Here is a 22,751-nt window from a genome sequence, read left to right on the forward strand (position 1 = left end):
TCCCACCCCAGCACTCCAAAGCAAACCCCTTCCCCCCAAACAAAAGGCCCTGGCAGACTTTGGGAGGATGTAATTAAGCCTTCTGTCCTAAAGGCTTTGTTTGGTGTTCCTTTTTTGCTTTTTTAGATTTTATTTGTAAGAGGTCAGATGGTCTGGGGGACCTGAGGACCGCCTCTATGCATGCTTGGCCCTCTCAGCCTGAAGCCAGGTGGTTGTATCTTCAGTCTTAGTGGTTGTGAGTTTTTTCCTCTGCTCAGTCCTCTCTCCCTCTCTGCAGACTGGTTCCATGGGACCCACCAGGGATCCTACTGAGCTCTGGGGCAGGGGGAGCCCAGAATGTAGGAGTGAGGGCTGAGCGGTTGTTTCTTTGTTTGCACCCTCACCCAGTAGGTTTTGTTATATAGCTGGCCTGGCCTCCAAGTTAAGATCCTCCCCATCCCTGCTTCAGCTTCCTGAGAACTTGGATTACAGGTATGATCCACACACCCCATCAGTGGACGTCTTTGTGATGGTCTTCATTATAAGAGCCTTTTAGAGTGTGTAATCTCTCAACTCAACGTCCAGGGCATCAGGGGCAGGATTTGTTGTGTTCGTACTTTTGCACTCTTCTAAGTGCTGTGGTAAGGCTCAGCAAATGTAAAATACCCTTAGAGACCATCTGTTTAATCCAGGAAGTGGCTAACCCCTGAATTAAACCCAGGTTTAATCCTGGGTGCAGATCGACTCATTTTTGCTGGGTTTTGAAGCTTCCACTTTGATTTTTTGGTAAAACTGCTTTATCTATTAGTGATGTCTGCACAGAGGCAGAATGAGGGTATAGTGAGGCATGGATGTGTGTTACCTGTCAATTCTACAAGGTGAAAAAACAATGAGGCACCGGACAACTGGCTGTGAGTCTGGAACTTACAGGGAAGGCTGAAGACTCAACCTGACCTTAGCCAGAGAAAGACAGAGTTAAACTGTTAATGCAAAACATCCTCCAGCCTTTGAGAAGGAATAGAAGGAATCAGCAGGAGGCAGAGAGGCTGACACGCAGTTGCCCGAGTTTAGAGGTGGGACTTGGGATGAAGAAGTGCTGCTATTAAGCGGGGAGAGAGGGTGCCTTAGGCCAGAAGTGTGAAATCCCTCCCTGAGGCCGCTTGAAAGCATTTCCCTCAGCAGTGGGAAGAATGTGCACATCAAAGTTCTTGTCCACCCTCCTTTTGCCTTTGGTCCAGCCCCTAGAAGTATGCATGCAAAGGCCTTCATTTTCTCTGAAGTGGGGGTTGGGGCGGGCAGGGTAGAGGCTGAAGCAAGTAATTGTGAGAGGGTGCTTTCTGATGGAGGAGCGGAATGGCATGATATTGGAGTTTGTTTCACAATTCTTTCCGTGTGACAGCAAAGGGGAAATCCTAAAAAGCTTTTCTCCAGGTGCTGGTGGCTCACGCCTATAATCCTAGCTATTCAGGAGGCTGAGATCTGAGGATGATAGTTTGAAGCCAGCCCAGCAAAAAAAGTCCACAAGACTGTTTTTGTTTTTTTGTTGTTGTGGGGCCTGAACTCTAGGCCTGCTGTCCCTCAGCTCTTCAGCTCAAGGCTAGCACTCTACCACTTGAGCCACAACGCCACTTCCGGCCTTTTCTGCTTATGTGGTGCTGAGGGATCGAACTCAGGGCCTCATGCATACAAAGCAAGCACTCTACCACTGATCCACCTTCCTAGACCCTCCAAGTCTCTTTATCGCCAAATAACTTAGCAAAAACCTGGGAAGAGGTGTGACTCAAGTGGTAGAGTACTGGCCTTGAACAGAAAAAGCCAAGCTAAGAGTGTGAGATGCTGAGATCAAGCCCCAGTGTGAGATGCTGAGATCACACAGACACACACAGACACACACACACACCCTCACTATTCTGGCTGGCTGGTCTCACTTGCTGTGTTCCCAGGTATCTGCTGTGATTATTTGAGACTTGGCATTTGTTCCTCACGTGGCCCCTTTCTAACCTGGGAGACAGGTCTGGTGGGTCAGAGTCAAGCTGTACAGGAAACTCATATTCCCTTAGGCTCAGCCCTTGTACCTTTTACTTCCGTCCATCCAGGTGCTTCTCTGAGAGACAGCTGCTCTTAGTGTAGTGGGGGAGTCCCACTTTATACCCCATCTTTTTTTTTTGTTTTTTCTTTTTTGTTTTGTCAGTCGGGGGGCTTGAACCTCTGGGCCTGGGCGCTGTCCCTGAGCTCTTCAGCTGAAGGCTAATGCTCTACCACTTGACCCACAGCACCACTTCCCGTTTTCTGAGTGGTTTATTGGAGATAAGAGTCACATAGACTTTCCCTGCTCAGGCTGACTTTGAACCGTGATCCTCAGATCTCAGCCTCCTGAGTAGCTAGGTGTACAGACAGGCGTGAGCCACCCGCACCCAGCACACCCCATCTTCCTGTAGGAAGGGAAGCCACTTTAGCACTTGGAGAAAGAGCTGCCTCATCCTCCCCATCAGCAGAGTTACTGCATCCTCACATGAGTCACGTACTCACCTACCCATCAGATTCTCCAGGACTAGATCTAAGTCTGGGAAACAGTCGCAGAAGGGAGCAAACCAGACTATGTGCGATTTTCAGTCCCATGAATGCTGTGTCCACTCTCCACCCTCTGCATCCACTCTGGACCTATCCCTTCTCACTTCCCAGCCGCTCTCTGGCACTTCTGGGCCAGCCTCCAAACACATACAGAGTCATTCATTTGGTGAAGCACATGCTCAAAGCACATAATTTTGGTGATGTGAGTGCAGTGGAATGATGCTGGCGTTCACTGTGAAATCACGTGTTACAGAGGAAGGGATGGAAGATGGGTGGAGGAGCAGGTCTTGCTCCAGTTGAATTGGAGAGTAGGTATCTCCTTATATTTAGATATCTGCAGTTTTTCAAAGTTAAAGCGTTTGCAAAATGGATAGCATTTTGCTGGAACCTTCCGACATGCTGTTACGTTTTGGTGCTCTTTTATCAAACTGATTGACCTATTTTGAGATACACCGGGAGCCAGGCACCAGTGGCTCATGCCTGTAATCCTAAGTATTCAAGAAGCTGAGATATGAGGATTTTGTGTGTCAAAGCCAGCACAAGAAGAAAGACCTTGAGACTCTAATTTCAATTAACCATCAGAAAACCAGAACTGGAGCTGTGGCTCAAATGGTAGAGCATCAATGAAAAAGACAAGAGAGAGGCAGAGGCCTTGCGTTTAACCCCAATACCAGCACAAAAACCAAACAAACAAATGAGATCATCTCTTGGATTCCTATATAGGCATTCTCTGTTGAATCCTGAAATTAATATGTCTTTCTGAAAAGTTTCTGACTACTCAGGTATTCAGAAAAGATGGAAATCCTGTCATTGACAGTTTTTCAAGGTTGTCCATTCTCATAGAAATAGTGATGTGAGTTTTACTTTCATTGAACTTTTGTTGAGCATCTGTGTGAGAAGACAAAATGAATATGAGGAAATGAATGAGGCCTTGGGGGTGCCTGACTGTTGGGATCCCCCACTGAAGCTGAGGTCCCAGGAGCAGGGTCTTTGCAGGACCCTGTCCCACAGCATGGGTGGTGGTACGTCCTCACCAAGGGCTTGTCTAGGCCCCAGCAGTGTCACTCCACTTTGAGATCCTGTGCGGCCCCCAAACCCTTTCCTTTTTTCTTTTTGGGGGTACTGGTACTGAGGACTGGACTCGGTGGCTCCTGCGTGTGCTAGTCTACTTGAGCCATGCCCACAGCCCTACAACAGAACTTGAGAACAGAGAGTCCAGATTTTTCACCAGACCTGCTGGGACGGGGGAATGGAGAAGGAACTCTTGATGGTGGGCCAAGCACGGGCATAGGCGCCAGGCCTGGCTGTGCCAGGCCACGGCTGCCAGCTGCTCAGATCCACACATGCTGACAGCCAGCAGGGAGATCAGGTGCCGTGCTGGAGCGGCAGGAAGTGGGTTCCAGCTGGAGCCCACACTTTGTGGGCACCATTAGACTCTGCTCCCAGGGGTTGGCACGAGGAGGCTCATGAGTCGGGGACTGAGTGACGGAGTGAGAAAGATCAGTCATCAGACTTCTCAGCAGCACACCTGGACGGCTCCATTGCTGCCCTGTGTGACCAACTTCTGATCCTGTAGAGACGGGTCTGTGAGTATCTATTTCCATCCTTGACCCTGAACATGACCCTGTGGAGGTGTCCACTATGATGTAATCCTCTTGACAGCAGTGTCATCCTCCCTGGTCAGAGCCGCTGCCTCAGGCGGGAGCTGCCTGGTGTTTCCTGCCCTGTCCGGTTTGGGCGTGGGTGGCAGGGTCTTGGGGAGTGACCGTCAGGTTGGCTGGGGATCCGGACCTGCTGTTGTACTCACTTGCCTGCGGTGATTGAGTTGGGATGGGTCTGTGTATTTGGAAGGATCAGAGCCATGGAGGATTATGGTGTGTTAGGTGTGTTACAAGCATTCGCAGTTGTTTCCCATCTGCTTCTGGTGGGAGTACAAATTAGTGTGGTGGTCCCTGTTAAATAACAGTCTTGTATTAATGCCTGAAGTTGGCCCCCCACATACCCAGCAGCCTAGCTAACTTCACTCCCAGATGTGTATGCCCGAGAGGGACTGGACAGTGGGAGACGTGTACAAGAATTTGTTCTGTACAGAATGCTGGACGCAGCCCAGATGCCCGTCGTTGAGAGAACGGTTGGATACACTAAGACACAGTCACACAATGGAATATTATCCAGCTGTCCAAACAGATTAACCACAGCGGCACACAACGCTGTGGATGGCATCTAGCAATACATAAATATTAGGTAAAAATAGCGGGCTCCCAGACATCACACCTAGCATTATTCCTTTGTTACTAAGGTTAAAAGCAACTAAATGAATATGCTCTCTAGGAATATTTATAGACACAATGAAAATGGGTGGAAAACAGCCAGGGAGTGGCTGGCCCTGGGGCTTGAATTCAGGGCCTGGAAGCTCTGTCCTTTATCCTTCTTTGGCTCCAGGTTAGCTAGCTGTCTACCACTTGAGCCACAATTCTAATTTTGGCTTTTTTAGCATGTAAAAATAAGTGTCTGATGGACTTTGCTGCCTGGGCTGGCTTCAAACTGCACTTGTCATATCTCAGCCTCCTAAGTGGCTAAGACTGCAGGCATGAACCACCCTGCCCTGTTATATTATGTTCCTTTTTGTTTTTTAGGGGGTGGTACTAGAGTTTGAGCTCAGGGCTTCCTGCTTGCCAGACACATGGTCTTCTGCTGAGAAGAAGGGTAAAGGTTTGCAGGTGCCTGGGACGTGGACCAGTGAGAAGTGTGGAGAGCCTGGGGCGGTGCTCAGTGCTTAACACAGTTCAGAGCATGTTGGGGACTTTCGCTCTCCTTGCTCCAGCTATGTTGGGAAGGGAGGTTGAGGTGGAGCCTGCATTTCCATAGTTATCCTCTTCCTGCTTCTGTGTGGCCACTACCTGTCCATCCAGCTCAGGTCTCCTTTCTGCATGGCACCTTCTGGCTGTAACCTCAGCCCCTTGTGGCGTTCCTTGCCTGTAGCTACTTATGTCCTTCTGTGTCACACAGGGCCTCGTTACGTAGGGCCTTTTTCTATGATTGCTTCCACATGTGTGCCCATGTCGTACAAGATGGTAATCCCCACCAGGCCAGAGGTCAAGCTTTACCTCCTCGCAGTTCCCAGCCCATGCCGCCATGTGAAGTGTACGTAGCAGTGTGGCTGCTTCTGACCTCAGTGCAGTGAATGGCTGAGATTCTCCATAGAGGGCACCCAGATCCAAAAAGCCCAGGTCCCCCAACACACTGCTCTTGGGAGCTCTCACCGCCACTCTGGTCCGTTTGGCTTCTGATGAGCTCAAATCTTGTCCAGGTTGCTATTTTTCAAGTCTTTGTGACTCAGAGCGGAGCATGATTCTCAGTGATAGTTCACACAGCCCGGAGCTGGCACTGTCCCTGAGCTTTTTCACTCAAGGCCAGCTCTCTATCACTTGAGCCACTGTTCCACTTTAGTCTTTCCATTAGTTAGTTGGAGATTAGAGTCTCACAGACTTTGCTCCCAAACTGTCTTTGAACTGTGATCCTCAGATCTCAGCTTCCTGAGGAGCTAGGATTACAGGTGTGAGCCACTGGCGCCCTTTCTCACACCTCTGGCTGCACTCCTATCAACATTTTGTCAAGACCTTTTCTTTAATCTTACTTGTAATTTTTTGGGGGGTCATACTTGGTCATCAGCATTTAGAGGTTCCTCGAACATAGATGCGACATGTATTTTATACCTCTTTACCTTCTTCATTTCCTTTGGCAAATGAGATAACAGAGGCCTCTGGATGACTGCTACCGAAGTCAGGATTTAATGAGGGATAGAGAGTATCTGACCCAGCTTCTGGTTTATTGGGCTCTGGTTGGCTGGGTTTGTTCTGTTTTCCTATTGGGGCTTGAACTCCAGCCCTTGTGCTCTTGCTTGACTTGTTCACTCACAGCTGGCACTTTCCCATTTGAGCCACACCTCCACATCTGGCTTTTTGGTGGTTAATTGGAGATTAGAGGCTCTTGGGCTTTGTGTTGTTTCCCCCTCACCCCCACTACCCATGTTCCTCATTTCTCAGCCTCCTAATAGCTAGGATTACAGGCATAAGCCACAGGCATAAATCAAGGATCCTTTGCCCTGTAGATAGGCTGTTATGTTGGTTGTGAGGTCCTGAGACCCTCCTGCTCACAGCCAGTCATGTCATTTAGCTGACAGTTGGTGGGTGTCCCCTGGGGGCCGGCAGGTGAGCTCAGTGACCTGGGACGTGGGGCTTGCTGTGCAGGAGTGGAGGCGGGCTTGGGGACTGCACTGGTGGGGAAGAGGTAGATCACTGTCAACAGAGGGCTTAGGGGAAGGCTTTCAGTAGGGGTGGGCCTGGCAGATGGTGTAGGACAGAATGATTGCATCAGGTGGCCCCGGGGACAGGCAGGGCTGTTGACCATCCCCCACTCCCTCTTGCCCCCCCTCCCCTGGACCGCTGCTGCCAAAGAGAAGTCCTTAACATCTGTTGAGATTTTCACTTCCCGCTGAGATGTATGCTGTGTCTCGAGTTGCCCTCCCTCAGCTTCCTGCTGGCCAAGAATCAGGTTTTGGTGGTGGAAGTTTGGTGCCCTCAAGGTGAAGCCACGGGCCTAGGAGCCGAGCGCTGCAGGCTTTTCCCTCTTGGTGCTCTTCCAGAACACTGGCCGCAGCCACTGCTGTCAGTCATGTGCGCGGGCACAGGCTCCTACAGCTCAGCCGAGCCACTGTCACTAGTCAACCAGGGCTCCCTCCTACTGAGCCCAGACAGGCCCTCAGAATTCTCAATGAGGCGTGGGTCGGTGGGGGGAGAAGAGTGGGTTGGCTGGGCCATGGGGTGGGGGCCTGGCTGTTACTCCCTCCCTGCCTTTCCTGCCCGCACAGGCCCTGGCAGGCCCCCAGGCGCATGCTGCCAGCCCTGCTCTGACTTGTACCCTGGGAGTGAGGGAAGGAGAGGGCGGTCTGGTCAGGCAGGGGGATGCTGGGGTGGAAGAGCAGTGGAGTGGGCGCGGGATAGGGTGGTGGTGTGCTGGGGTGGGGAGGGCCTTCCCTCCCCCACTGAGCTCGGTGGGCTTTCAGGGCATGCCTGGAGGCATGGGGAGTGGGCACACACCTGGTGAGCTGAAGTGGGCCTCCTCCACCCTCCCTGTCCTGGCTGGTGGACTGTTGTAGGGCACCTTGCAGGCTACAGTTCCCTGTGACCTCTTTGTCAACCTCAGCCTTAGGACCCCACCTCCCTCCACCTGCTGAGCTCCTCCCCTCTCCCCTACCTGGCATGAGTTGATGCCTTTAGTGTCAGCTCAACACTGTTGCTGGCCTTTCGGTCAGGAGGGGTGGCTTCATTGGACCAGGAGAACAGGGTAAAGGGTGAGGACCCCTCTACCTGCTCACCCTGGAAGCCCTTCCTCCCCCACCAAGCTCAGCCCCCAGGAGGCTTTGTTGAGTAAAGGGCTCTGCGATACTTGGGGACCTGACTAGACCCAAATGTGGTTCTGGGTTTTTGTCATGTTCCACTCTGGCCTTGGTTTTCTTGGTCTCTAGGTGATCTTAAGGCTCTTCTGGTTGGTTGGTTGGTTGGTTGATTTGTTTTATTGGTTATAGGGCTTGAACCCAAGGGCCTGGGCATTGTCCCTGAGCTTTTGTGCTCAACACTGGCACTCTACCACTTCGAGCCACAGCTCCACTTCTGTTTTTTCTGGTGGTTAATTGGAAATCAAGCGTCTCCTCTGGGCTGGCTTTGAACTGCATCCCTCAGATCTCAGCCTCCTGAGTTAGCTCTTCTGGTTTTAAAATGTGGGTTTCCCCCATCTCCAGCCTGCTGACTGGGCTCTGCGTTCAGGTGAGTGTCCACCATTGGCCCATCTTGGGCCTGTCCGCCCTCCCTTGCACCCATGACTATTGATGACATCCTGCAGTGGTTAATCTACACCACCCAACTCTGGCTGCCTGTGACCAGATGACCAGACATGCGTTTACCTTGCAAACCGTCCCTGAAACACCTAACAACTCCTTTCTGAGGACAGATGCCCTACCCTGCCCCCTAGCCTGCCCCAAGCCCCAGTCCAGGGGTTCAGGTCATGTGCTTGCTGGCATCAGGAGACGGAACCTTAAAGGGACAGGGCAGGCACTCCTTGGGCCACTTGAGCTGCCTTCCAGGCCTTCCCTGCCGGCTTCCCCGGGTTCTTTTTGGAAAGACATGCAAGCACTTCCCTGGTGACAGAGCTGGCAGCCCTGGTCTCCTCTTACAGGGTACTGTGCTTTGCCTCTCTTATCCCCATCTCCTTTCCTTTCTGAAGAAGCCAAAGCCCTCGCCCTGCTGCAGAGAAGGCTGTGGCTCTGAGAGGGATCCATTGCCCCAAGATTACACAGCAAGCTAAAGGCAAAGGCAGACCTTGGTGGCGTTGCCCTCGCCTAGTGGTGCGTTTCCAGGTGCTCCTTCCCATAGGTCGCTGTCAGTCCAGGGGAAATAACTTACCTTTTCAAGGGCCTATGTTCTGAACCCCGCCTTGAGCATAGGCAGCTGCAAAGTTTGCATAGAGCAAGTGTCTGGTGCTTTAGTCGCCTCAGACAAACCTCCGAATCGCCAGTCCTGGAACTCTGTACAGCCTAATTAGAGGAGCTGCCGCCACCAGGCTTGTTTTGTGTGGATCGGCTGGCTTTTGGCCCTTGGGGATCCCAGATTAATTGAAACGAGGCGGAACAGATGGATCAAGTCTATCAGCAGCTCCGCAGCAGCCTCAGCACGCGGAGCACTTCATTACTGCTGGTCGGGGGTGGAGGTGCCCCTGTCATCCGGCCTGGGCAGAGCAGATGGAATAACAAGGAGTGGAGCCTGGGCCCAGGGCCATGCTTGGGGCAGACTGCGTGGGTAAATCACTGCTTATGTTCCCTCGCTGCAGCTGAATTAGAAAACGATGCTCCTGGCTGTAACATTCCGAAGGAGCAGGCCAGGGCTTGCGATTCCTGGGATCAAATCCCTGGTGCCTTACAAGGGGGGGATCCGCCATGGAGATGTGATCAGCTGGGCCAGAGTGGCAGATGTGATGGCCAGAGCTGAGGAAGGTGCCCTAGTGTGTGGAGCAGTGTGGTGTGAGGCCAGCTCACTAGACCCAGTTCCTGTGACTCTGGATCCTTCTAGATCCTGTTACAGACACGGGGCTGCAGGTCCCATGGGCCATGAACACTGGTGATTCTTCTCCTGTCCACCGCATGTGCAGGTTATTACCAACACCATCTTGTTATTTGGCTCATGATTTGTTGAGCAAAATTGCAAGCTCCACGGCACAGAGTTTGAGACAGGGCATATGGAGGAGTGTTAGTCGATGGCATGAGCACCAATGCCACCACGCACGTAGAGGACTTGTGGCATACTTCTGACTGTAGTGGCCTGTGAGTGCGTTGCCGGCCTGCACTGCAGCTAGCGCTGTGCAGGTCTCCAGGTCACCCTGTGGGGTCTGCATACAATTGTCTCCTAGGACCAAGTGCTCGTATCGGACTAGCCCTACAGATGCACTGTGAGATGTTTCCTTGATATTTGTACTCAATATTCACTTACACCATATTAATGGAAAATTATAAAACAGATTCCAAACTATTTTTTTTTTTAACTTGGGCTGACATCTACAAGCTGTGGATCAGGAGGAATGCAGTGTCACATTTTTTCCAGGATTTGAAGCATAAGGAAGTAACTGGCTAGAGCAATTGTTTTCCAAGCCTTGGTTTATCACCAGTATGGAAACAAGAGACGAGGATCATGCAGAAATCTTTACTGGGTATAGGCGTTGAGGGGTCTGTTCTGCTCTCACTTTCCCAACTGTCACTATCTGTGGCTTTTTGCTGCCTCTGAGTGCTGATTGAGAAGCACAGCGTGGGAAGGGCCACGGGAGTGTGCGGCTGAGTGGTAGGAGTTTGCGAAGAGAAAGCCATATGGGATTGCAGGCTTCGCATGCTGCGTGGAGGACGTGGCCTTTGGAAGGTAGTGGGGTGATGATCAGGTGTGAGGGTGGGACTTGGTGTCAGCAAGGCTTTATTTGCTGGGAGAAGCATTCCGGCATCTAGAACTCTTCCTGTCCTACCCTTCACCTATCGGGCTCCTCAGCATTTGCCATAGCCAGGGCCAGAAGCCACTGCTTCTGGGAAGCCTGTGGCAGATTCCTGAGCTGTGTGCCTCGACTCTCCACTCTCCTCGGCAGCTCTTGAGCTGCAGCTCTTGGCTCACAGCCAGGCCTGCGCTGTGCCTCTGCTGAGGTCCGAACCTAGCCCGACCTTGTAGGTGTGCAGGCTGCTCACACCACGCCACACACTCACGTTCTTGTTTTCCGTCTCCAAAACTGTGGGTAGAGCAACAACCACGCTCTTTGTGGTCTTGTTTTGCCTCCATGGAAGGCTCATTTTCTGCCTGGACCATCCAGGTTTCCTTAGCAACCTTGAGCATCACTTCCCTGCTGCTGCTCTGCTGGGGGTTTGCCTTAACTTTTCTGGGACTCTTCATTAACAGAGGCATTAAACAGCTCCCCATCCCCCGGGGGTGGGGGGGGGGATCTTGTAAACCAAGCACTTTGGCCTTCAGCAACACTTTTTTTCTTCCTTTCAAAATATTGATCTAGCACTAAGACTGTTTCCCTTGAGAGTTAGGGGAGACTTCTTCACGTTTGTTTTTAATGAAATCATTATTCTCAATCTAGAAATCTTTGTGTTTCTGGTAGAAATGCAAGCTGAATGAACTTTTTCTGTATGTACACACAAAGGTGTTTTAACCCTGAAACTTTTCTGGGATCTCAGGTTTCTCCGCATGAGGAGGGGTTGGAGTGGGCACAGACTTCTTTGGATGGCCTACCTGGCTGGGTGTTTAGGCTTTCCTAGGAGGCTCCTGCATTGCTTCAGGAGTGGGTGAACCTCTTCTGGGATTCTCCTCCCCCCCACTTGGTGCTAGTTCTGGGGCTTGAACACAGGACCTGGATGCTATCCCTGATCTTTTTTGTTCAAGGCTAGTTCTCTACCCCATGAGCCACAGCTCCACATACAGTTTTTCAGGTGGTTAATTGGAGGTAAGAGTCTGATGGGATGGCTTCAAACCTGGATCCTCAGAACTCAGCCTCCTGAGTAGGGAGGATTACAGGTGTGAGCCACCAGCGCTCAGCTCTTTTGATGGTGACTGCCTTCAAGAACCTGTGCTGGAGAGCTCTCTTTCCCAAGGGATGCCAGCAATCCATTAACTTTTTCCTCTGGGTGTGTGTATGCGTGCGCGCACACGTGTTGTTATTATTGGGGCTTGAACTTGGGGCATGGACACATTTTTTTACTCAAGGTTTGTGCTCCACCACTTGAGCCACTGCTCCACCTCTCTACTTTTGATGGTTAATTGGAGATGAGTCATACAGACTCTTCTGGCCGGAATGAAAAGATCCTGAGGTCTTCAGATCACAGCCTCCTAAGTAGCTAGGATTACAAGCGTGAGCCGCTGGTGCCCAACTCTCATTTTTTCATTTTGTGAGTCATATTTTTTTTTTTCAGTGCTGGAAATTAAACCCAGGGCCTTGCACCTGCCAGACGAGCATCCTACCACTGACCCACTTCCCGAGCTCTCATTTTTCATTTTGGATGTATGTGACTTGTCTCAGGAAAGGATAGACAGGTACTTTTTCTTTCAGTGGGTTTGTTATGCTCACAGCTTAGATGTCTGCTCAATAGATGCCTGTATAGATTTTCTGTGTGGGAATCCAGGCTGCAAGAGTTAAGATTATTTTAAAGTGGCAGAATCCTTAGAAAATGCTGGAGAAAAGTACCCTAGTCCTGGTACTCTTAAGAAAGAACATTCTGACATTCTGGTCTTGCCTCCTGTGAGTTTTCCTTTCTATGAAATGTGTAGGGTTGTCCTTACGCTCCTCTCCCCCCCCCCTCCCCCCGGCCAATCCCGGGGTTTGAATTCAGAGCCTGAGCACTATCCCTGAGCTTCCTTTGCTGAAGACTAGCACACTACCACTTGAGCCACAGCATCATTCAGGCTTTTTGTGTTTGTGGTACTGGGGAATCAAACCCAGGGCTTCATGCATGCTAGGCAAGCACTTTACCACTAAGCCACATTCCCAGCCCAGTAATGTGCTGTTTTCAACACTTCACATATTGAATGCCTGGGCTACCCTGTGCCTCCTGGAAAACCTGGATCTGAGGGAAGGCAGCTTGCTGGGCTTGGCACAGATGCTGTCCCCTGGGACTGGCCACAGCTGGGATGATAGGTGCTCCTAGGGAGGGTCCTGGCCTCTCCCTTCCCGTGTGTTTTGCTGATCACCTTGGTTGACAGTCCTGCATTCTAGATGTTTGAGGTAGGCTCCCTTCCTGCCTCCATCTCAAAGCACTTTCCTGCCTGGCTTCTGGGTTTGGTTGGGGGGAGACAACTCAGGCTGCTAGCACACAATCTAAGCACATCCTCCTCTGACCCAGTTCTTTAAGGGGATTGTTTAAAGCAATTAACTGCCAGTGGGCCATTCCAGGATGCAATTAGTCCACGTTCATTTATGAGAAGAAAAAATTCTGGGGTTTCCCCTGGCACTCCTACATGAGGATCTGAAAGCACTCCTAAAGAGCAGAGGGAAGGAAAGGGAAGGGTGGAAAAGCCTTCCCAGTTGTGACATTTGCATCTCCCTTCCCCCTGCAGGCTCAGGATGTGACTTGGTATTGGGGTGGCCGTCATTGGGGGAGGAGGGGCGGGAGGGAGCGCAATGCTGATCCACTCTCCAGCATCACTTGGTCCTGCCCCCTGCAGCTGGCCAGGGAAGAGCCAGGGGCCCCTGAGCCAGACGGTGGCAGCTGAGCCTTCACAGTGGCTTTCTGTTCCTCAGGCTCCACTGGACGGGCCCCCATGGGAGGGGGTCTCTCAGCACGCTCCTCACGTCCTGCCAGACTGAGGGTCTGGCCTGTCGCCTGGGAGGCCCACTGCACTGGGTCCTCTGACACGATTGTGGGGCTCTCCTAGGGAAGGGTAGAAGTGTGAGGGAACTCGCTGGCCACCAAGAGGCTCCTGTCACCATTGTGGGGTGGCCATATGTGGCCTCACGATGTAGTTAGTGTGTCCAAAGTAAGGCTGTCATTTTAGTTGGAATGAAAAGAACAGGCACACAGTTCAGTTTCAGTTTACGGAACATGTTTAAGTGTGTTTGGAACAGCAGGGATTGAGTTCAGCTGTAAGTTTTGTGAAATCTTGCATACTCTTGAAGGATTTTCCAGTGGAAATTTCTCATCCAAATTGAGAATAGTGTAAAAAGTATGTGCAAGTGTAAAATACGTTGGATTTCAAAGATAGGAAAAAGCAACTTAAAACGGCGCTTGTGTAGCTTACTTGCTCACAGCTGGCGCCTGTTTGTTGAGCCATGTCTCCAGGTCTACTTCTTGATGGTTATTTTGGAAATGGAGTGTCATAGATCTTCTGCTTGGGCCAGCTTTGATCTGCCACTCTCAGATATCAGACTCGTGAGTTATGTGTTAAAATGATTGTTTATATATATTGGCTTAGCTAAAATGTTATCATTAGAATACTTAGATGTGTGATTTCGTTATTTATGTTACTAGATTTTAACTCAGCCTTGTGCTTACTAGGTAGGTGCTCTATCATTGAGGCACACCTTTTCTACTTGCTTTTTTTTTTTTTTTTGCCGACGGTGGGGTTTGGACTCACAGTCCGTGCTGTCCTTGAGTTTTTGTGTTCAAGGCTAGCACTACTACTTGAGCTACAGCTTTACTTCTAGCTTTTTGGAGGTTAATTGGAGAAAAGAGTCTCATGAACTTTTCTGTCCTGGCTGGCTTCAAATTGTGATCCTTAGATCTCTGCCTCCTGAGTAGCTAGGATTACAGGCATGAGCCACTGGCACCTCCAACTCTCATTTACTTTCTCTCTCTCTCTCTTTTTTTTTCTGGTCATGGGCCCTGAACTTGGGGCCTGGGCGCTGTCCCTCAGAGCTTCAGCTCAAGGCTAGCATTCCATCATTCCACAGCATTCCACAGCACCACTTCAGGCTTTTACTGCTTATGTGGTGCTGAGGAATCGAACCCAGGGCCTCATTCATGCAAGGCAAGCACTCTACCACTGAGCCACCTTCCCAGCCCCTCATTTACTTTTTTCTTTTTTCAAAGTGGCCACTAGAAAATGTAAAAATCTCTATGTGTCTCCATTTGTGTGGTTTAGCATCTTCTCCCCTAAGTTTCTCGTGTGGACAGGAGCCAGAGAAAGATGGAAGTCATTACCTCTGTTCTTTTGTTGTTGTTGATGGTCATGGGGCTTGAACTCAGGGTGTTGGTGCTGTCCCTGAGCTCCTTTTGCTCAAGGCTAGTGCTTTACCACCTTAAGCCACAGTGCCACTTCTGGCTTTCTAATGGTTAATTAGAGACAAGCATCTCACGGACTTTCCTGCCCAGGCTGGATTTGAACCTCAATCCTCAGCTTTCAGTCTCTTGAGCCACTGTGTTCTTTGAAGGGGCAGGCCTCTCAGGGACACCTGCTGTACCCCCGTCCTCACCCTGTTCTCCCTGTTCTGGAGGCTTCTGAGATATTCCATTCTGAGATTAGCACTGTGTGTACTGATCTGGGTCTTCCCCAGTGTGAAGGGCAGCCTGCTGCGTGTAGAGCCACTGCCCGTGGTGTCGTGAAGGGACTCCTGACAGTGTCTCAGCAGGAACACGTGTAAAAAGGGGCAGGACAGCCTTGGTGAAGGATCGCCATTACACCGTTTTTAGAACACTTAAACCCGCTCTGCTTCCCCTCTCCCCCCCTCCTCTTATTGTGCCAGAACTGGGGCTTGAATTCAATGCCTCATACTCTTGCTTGATCTCTTTTCTTTTTTCTCAAGGCTTAAGCTCTACAACTTGAGCCACACTTCCCCTTCCAGCTTTTTGCTGGTTAATTGGATTTGTCTGCCCACGCCGGCTTCAAATCATGATCCTCTGATCTCAGCCTCCTGAGTAACTAGGATTATAGTCATAAGAGAGTAATACTTGGCTGCCTTTTTTTCTTTTCTTTTTTCCTGTAAAATTAGTATCTTTTGATAAGGAGATTGGCTAGGCCCAGCCTGAGACAGGCCTGAGAAAAGTAAGTTATGGGTCTCTGTAGCAGGCCACCCCAATTTTCAGGTTGTGGTACCTGATGGATCTCTTCTCCCAGGAGGTCACTTACGTCAAGGCCAAGTCTTCTCATCTACAACTTGTATGACAGCCCGTCTAACCTGAGATCCTGAATCTTCAGGCTCCAGAGGCTTGGTAGCAGCATTGACATTTTCATACCCTATTTTACCTTAATGGAACAAGCCATATCATAAAAAAATAGATGAGGAAAAAATACTAATTAAGGAGTTATCTCTTCAAAAGAAATATGCAAGTTCCTAGCATGATGGTCATCTTTTTCTCAAAGTCTCTCTGCATAACCTAACCTAACCTAACAACAGATCAAGGCAGAAGTACGAGACATGGGACTTAAAATGGGGCAGCCTATTATTGAATGTCTTCCTGGTTACCATTTAGAAGCAGCATATTCAGTCCTGATTAACTGAAATCTGCCTAATAGTTTTTTACTCACGTTTCCTCTTTCTTAACGATGTCTTCCCCCATTGTCTCTGCAGGAAGTTCTCCAGCAGCTGATCGTAATGAATTTGCCCAATGTTTTGATGATTGGCAAAGACCCACTGTCCGGTGAGTGAACCCCCGCCCCCCTCCGTTGCCGCCTGTTGCCCCCTGCAGTGTCTGGGCAGGGCTGTAGATTTTGGACAGCTGTTGGCCACAGAGCTTTGGCTGCTAGCTTGAGGCCAGCAAAGTGAAAACACGTGATGTTCTGGTGAAATTGTAAAGAGTGGGGCATTTTATTGCCTTGAGACACTAAGCCAAGAGCATATATTTCTTCCATAAGAATGAATTAATCCCAGGATAACCTAGCTTTTCAGGATGCTGAGATCTAAGGGTCAAGGTTCAAAGCCAAGCCCAGGCAGGAAAGATGAGGCTCTTAATCTCCAACTAACTGGCAGAAAGTCAGCATTGAAATTGTGGCTCAAATGATAATATGCCAGCCTTGAGCAAAAAAAGCTAAGAGGAGACAGTGCCCAGGCTCTGAGTTCAAACCCTAGTGCCAGCACAGGCACTTGCGTGAGCCAAATGAATGAGTCCCCCCTGGCCCTCAGGTGTGTGTGTTGGAAGAACCAGCTGTGACTGGTATGGTGATACATGACCCCAGTTAGTGGACAGTGTCCAGCATTGAGTGTCGTGTGTCCTTTTTTTTTTTTTTCAAGCAGGAAGAAAACTCCTTTATTAACAGAGAGCAGCCCCTTTTAAAGCCAAAAAGGAGCGGGTGGCATGGCAGGGGAGGAAGAGGAACCAATCACTGTCAAGGTCACACCCTATCATGCACCTAAGCTTCCACGGGCTGGTTACACACTGAACATAAGGCAAATTGGGCTCTGCCCACTCAACTCCCTCTCGGCGCCATCTTTGCTGCCTATGTGCTCTGCAGATTCCGCCGCCCCCCCCCCCCCCCCATTTTTTTTTTTGTCGGTCATGGGGCTTGAACTCTGGGCCTGGGCGCTGTCCCTCAGCTCTTCAGCTCAAGGCTCGCGCTCTACCACTTGAGCTACAGTGCCACTTCCAGTTTTCTGGTGGTTTATTGGAGATAAGAGTTTCACGGACTTTCCTGCCCAGGTTGGCTTTGAACCTCTATCCTCAGATCTCAGTCTCCTGAGTAACTAGGATTTACAGGCGTGAGCCACTGGCGCCTGGCTTGCTGTGTGTCCCTTTCAATTTGTCCCTCCCCAGGAAGAGACGGATCTGAGCATAGATACCTCCATTGTGGGGTCTCAACTCCCCAGGAAACACGGACTTGGGTTCCACTGTGATGTCTGTGAGACCAGGAAAAGGAAGCATCTTTTTAGGAAGCCAACAAAGCTGTCCTCCATGGGGACCTGTGATGCTGTTTATGCTCACTGCGAGGTCCCCCACCCTCGTTGGTCTGTTACAAATGACAGGGGTATAATTCAGCCTAATAATAAATGCATCCTTCCCACCCCATCTGTCCCGTCACCTTTGTACGCACCTGTCTCCCTGTGCACCCGCCTGACATGAAAGCCTGTTTCCTTCCTGCCCCCCACCATTGTGCACCTCACCCCACTTCCAGAGGTAGAGATATTGTCCCTGTGCAAAGAACATGGGTCCCCACACGCTGAGTGGCACTGAACAGAAATAGCTACAGAGAAATGGGTGCTGATCTTTTTTTTTTTTTGTCGGTCGTGGGGCTTGAACTCTGGGCTTGGATGCTGTCCCTGTGCTCGTCAGCTCAAGGGGAGTGCTCTACCGCTTGAGCCACAGTGCCACTTCCGGTTTTCTAGTGGTTTATTGGAGATAAGAGTCTCACGGAATTTTCCTGCCCGGGCTGACTTTGAACTGAGATCTTCAGATCTCAGCCTCCTGAGTAGCTAGATTACTGGCGTGAGCCACTGGCGCCCGGCGGTGCTGATTTTTTCTTCTCTTTTCTGTTCTGTTCTTCCTTCTTCTTTCCCCTCCCTCCACCTCCCCCCACCCCCCTGCTTGCTTGCTTGAACTTGGGGCCTCCTTGTGCTCAAAGATAGTGCTCTACCATTTGGGCCACATTGCCACTTCCACCTTTTTCTGAGTAGTTTGTTGGAGATGAGTCTCACAACCTTTCCTGTCCAGGCTGGCTTAGAACTGCAATCCTTAGACATCAGCCTCCTGAGTAACTAGGGTTACAGGTGTGAGCCTCCAGTGCCCGGCTTGATTTTTTTTTTTTAAAGCAGTTTTATTGAGACATAAATTTACATACCACAAAATTCACCTTCCTGAAGCGTATATTGTGATTTTATCTCGAGCATATAGAATTGGATGTTTACTGGTTTGGAAACCCAATTTTAGCACATTTTGGAGAAGGTGATTTCTAGCTGCTGTCAGGTTTGGTGAGTGGCCTGGATGAAGCCCCAGGATGATGGCACAGAGTCAGGACACGCTCACTGCAGACGTGGTGAGATGGCGCTGGGAAGCTAAGAAGCAGAATGATACCCATCGCCTATGCTCGGAGGCCCAGCCTGCACTGACTGACGTGTCAGACAGCGGCCTCAGCAGCCTCGCCTTCCAGGGCAGAGGATGCCATGGTGCATGGATGGGTGGGTTTGACAGGGCTCCCTGGGGGGCTGCCAAGAGCAGGGAGGATGGATGACAAGGGACATCCACCAGCAAGCAAGAAGATGCATGAGCCACGAGCAGAGAGACAGACGTATTTATGGAATGGTATTTTCAGTCTTACACGTTAAAAATAGACGTGTGAAGTGTTTTATGTTTCTTTTTAAACAAAGACCAAAATTAGCTTCTAAAAAAATTGGTGCGGTAGCCTGGGGCGGAGGGAGTGCTTTCCCACGCATTCGATCTCTAGCATAGCACAGCGGCTCCCCGTGCCCCTCCCCGCTCTCTTTGGCAGATGCGTTATGCCCTGTAGTGTTAATTATAACATGTTAACAGTTTGGGGCTCTTTGGCTTTGGCAAATATTGCAGGGGAGTCGGGTCCCAGCTTCCACCCGAGTAGCACTGGTCCTGAGAAACCAGATGTTTGTTCCCTTGCCTCTCACCTGAGAAAGGGAGGTGTCAGGGCTCATAGGAGGGGTTTTGTACATCTAACTTTGCTCCTGTACCTGCTAGACAGAAGGAGCCAGCTGTCTGCTTTCTTCCCCGCTGGGTAGAGATCAAGGATGGTCAGCAAATATGAGAACGCACTTCATATAACAGAACCTGCTTTTGAAACCTGTGCTGAGAATCTGCCCTCCCCTCCTAACCCAAACCCCTTCTCTTACCCTGTGCCTTCTGTCTTTGGATGTTGTTCCTTTCTGACATGCTGCTGCTTTGCAGCTATCTCCTGATACGTGTGGGTCCCGGGGAGGCTTCTGTCCCACGTCTTGTTACTGTGGTCTCCACTTCGCAGCAAAACCTGGGATCTAGCTTTTTTTGAGCTCCTCCCACTTTCTATGATAGTTCTTCGAAGAAAAATCTTTCTCCCCTCAGTGCCAGTCAGGATTCGGGTTTCTCAGGATTGAGTGTTGTAGTATCCTTTGCCTTGTGTCTTCTTGACTACACCTTAATTGTATCTGGTCTATGCTGTCCCTTTCGTGCACATGCTCGTGTGTGTGTGTGTGTGTGTGTGTGTGTGTGTGTGTGTGTGTGTGTGTGTGTGTGTGTGTGGTTTGAACTCAGGCTTCCTACTTTCATTCAACTTTCTTGCTTATGGCTGGTGCTCTACTACTTCAGCCACATCTCCAGTCAAGCATTTTGCTGGTTAATTGGAAATGGAGTCTCTCAGACTTTGCTGCCTAGGCTGACTTTGAACCATGATCCCCTGATCTCAGCATCCTCAGTAGCTAAGATTTACAGGCCTGAGCCCCCAGTGCCGGCTTCGCCCCTCCTCTTACATCACTGTTTTGCCTCCTCCCAGCACCAGGGCCTGCGTTCTTCCTGCCTGCTACACTGGTCCCTTAGGTACCGGTGGGCGCAGACATCTCTGCAGCTCCTTCAAGTTCCTACTCACTGTGCCTGCGTGGCCTCCTCCTCCCACGCACCCTGTCCTCTGTCCTCCCTGCGTGCCGCATCTTCACATAGACCATCCCAATGAACCAGCATGTTGCTAGGGGCTGCTTCTGTCCCATCCTCTCTCCTCTCCTCTCCTTGCTGTTCCTTACAGTTGTTTAAAGGCCAGTAGGCATTCAGTCCTGCCCTAAACCACTCTTGTTTCCCCCACTGTGATGGCCTACTATGATCTCTGCACCATTGTGCAGACCCATTGCACTACCATGTGATCATATTCTGCGGGAACACCCAGGGCTCACCTCTGCTCTGCTCTGCAACAGGAGGAAGGGTGTTGGGTGGAACGGGGCTCTGGCTTCACAGCACTTCTTCCCTGGCCAACGGGCCATTCACTGGGCCACATGTGGAAAAAGATGAGATTTGTCTGACAGGAAGCCAGGGTGTTCACAAAATTGTTTCTGTGATGAGTCACCCAACGGTGGTGCTGGAAGAGAACAGTTTTGCTTTCGTGGTTTGCGGGATACTGTGGTAGTTTCCAGACTTGTAAACCACTGATCCTACCTGAGCTGGTTGGAGTGAAGCACTGAGCAGATGCGGAAGCCCGGCTGAGCGGGCAGGAGCTTGCTCCTAGGCGCAGCACACCTGGCCCTGTGTGGGGTTGACCAGAGCCTGTGGTCCCACACTGAACAACTGGCAGCCACCATCGTCTGTCCTGGTATTTCTTGTATTCTAAATGGCAGAGGAGATTCCCACGGAGGGGCTGTGACCCCACGGGCACTCCCTGCGAGGACCCTTCTGTGAAGATGGCTGGGACCTTGAGCACAGCCCTGGGAGCTTCATTAAGAGTGGCTCTGTGTGTGGCCTTGCTCTCTCCCTCATGGTGAGAAGGGAGAACCCTTTGAGGGGTGGCAGGGGGCTGTGTGCACAGACTGCTGTGGATATCTGTGTGCATCCTGGAGAATACTCCCTGGGCAGCAGGTCCCCAGACTATGTTGGGGCACAGAGGGGAGGAAGAAGAGCCCAACAGCCATGGAAGCAAGGTGGTGTGAGAGCGTGCTGTCCCAGGCCTGCCTGGCAAGTCAGTGGGGCTTCTCGGAGGGGTGCTGTGGTAGGGCATTGAGGACATGTTAGTCGGCTGTCTGTCACTGTGACTCTTACCTGAGGTGATCAGCTTATAAAGAGAAGAGGTTTGTTTGGGCTCACAGTTTCCAAGGTTCCATACCAGAATCTGTTTCCCCAGATGTTTGGCATGTCAGACCATGATCTAAAGACCTCCCACTAAGCTCCACCTCTCCACCCCCCCTCCTTTTTCTCTCCTTTCTCCCTCTTCTTCCTTCCTTCCTTCCTTCCTTCCTTCCTTCCTTCCTTCCTTCCTTCCTTCCTTCCTTTCCTTTCCTTTCCCTCCCTCCCTCCCTCCCTCCCTTCCTCCTTCCCTCCCTCCCTCCTAGTCCTGGGTCCTGGGTGCTATACCTAAGCTTCTTTTGCTCAAGGCTAGCACTTGAGTCATAACTCTACTTCGGCTTTATTTGTTTTTTTTCCCTTTTGGAGGTAAGAGTGTCATGAACTTTCCTGCCTGTACTGGCTTTGATAGGGAATCCTTATATCTCAGCTTCCTGAGTAGCTGCCAGCACCCTGCAGTAAAATGCCTGTCAAATGACGGTGATTTTAGGCTCTACCTCTTAAAGGTATCTTTCAGTTGCCACACTCTGGGGAACCAAGCCTTTTACCATGGAGCTGGAGGACAGAATGAAGGACATTCCACATCTAGACCATACTGGTGAGGAAGGCTGACCTATGTAGAAGGGGCTTAGAACAGTGCTGAGAGCCGCCAGGGAGAAGCAGCCCAAGGCACCTGAAGAATGGCTTCAAAGTAGACTGTGGGAGCTAGCGGTTCACACCTGTAATCCTAGCTACTCAGGAGGTTGAGATCTGTGTTGGGTCTTCGTCCGTCTTTGGACGGAAGGGGTTGAGGAGAGGAGAGGTAATGGACGGAAGGGGTTGAGGAGAGGAGAGGTAATGGACGGAAGGGGTTGAGGAGAGGAGAGGTAAGTGCGGCCGCTGGCCCGTTCCCCAGCCTCCCTTAGCCCAGGAGACAATCAGAGGCAGCGGGGAGTCAAGTCAAGCAGGAACTCATTTATTAACAGGGAGCATCCCCTTTTTAAAGCAAAAGACTGCGTGGGAGGAGAGGAAATGGGATCAACCAATCACTGAAAGGCCACACCTTAACATGCACCTAAGCTTCCATGAGTTGTTTACACACTGAACCTAAACAAATCCAGCTCTGCCCACTCAACTTCCTCTCAGGGCCATCTTTGCTACCTGTGTTCCCCACAGATTTCCCCCACAGATCTGCAGGAAAGTCTATGCGACTCCTATCTCCATTTGACCATCAGAGTGGCTCAAAGTGGTAGAGCACTAGACTTGAGGAGAAGCTCACAGACAGTGCCCAGGCTCTTAAGTTCAAGTCCCACAATGGACAAAAAAAGGGGGTGGGGAGTGTAACTCTTGGGACTCCTTGCAGGGGTCTGTTTAACCCTGGGATATTTGCTGTTCCTCTAACTGGAGTCTTCAAAGTACTTTCTAGAGCCCAAGAACCCTCCTCTCATGCATCCACAGGGCACAGCCTTGTATCTGGCTAGCTGAGAACACTGAGGGCTAGCCAGCTGCC

The 22,751-nt window shown here is 50.7% G+C and overlaps 1 protein-coding gene across 2 annotated transcripts in view; it reads left to right on the forward strand.

The window, feature by feature from the left end:
• Ccdc88c (coiled-coil domain containing 88C) overlaps positions 1-22,751 on the forward strand; it is a 120,157-nt gene that overhangs the window by 36,480 nt on the left and 60,926 nt on the right. For both annotated transcript variants that reach the window (XR_006149432.1, XM_042692561.1), the window contains exon 4: positions 16,141-16,210. Coding sequence is in view for 1 of the 2 variants with exons in the window: in XM_042692561.1 (XP_042548495.1) it covers positions 16,141-16,210 (70 nt within the window). In the remaining variant the exon portion in view is untranslated. The remainder of the gene's footprint in view (positions 1-16,140; positions 16,211-22,751) is intronic.

The sequence above is a fragment of the Dipodomys spectabilis genome, unplaced genomic scaffold, assembly GCF_019054845.1.
Source record: "Dipodomys spectabilis isolate Male_0828 unplaced genomic scaffold, ASM1905484v1 ptg000157l, whole genome shotgun sequence".
NCBI lineage: Eukaryota > Metazoa > Chordata > Mammalia > Rodentia > Heteromyidae > Dipodomys > Dipodomys spectabilis.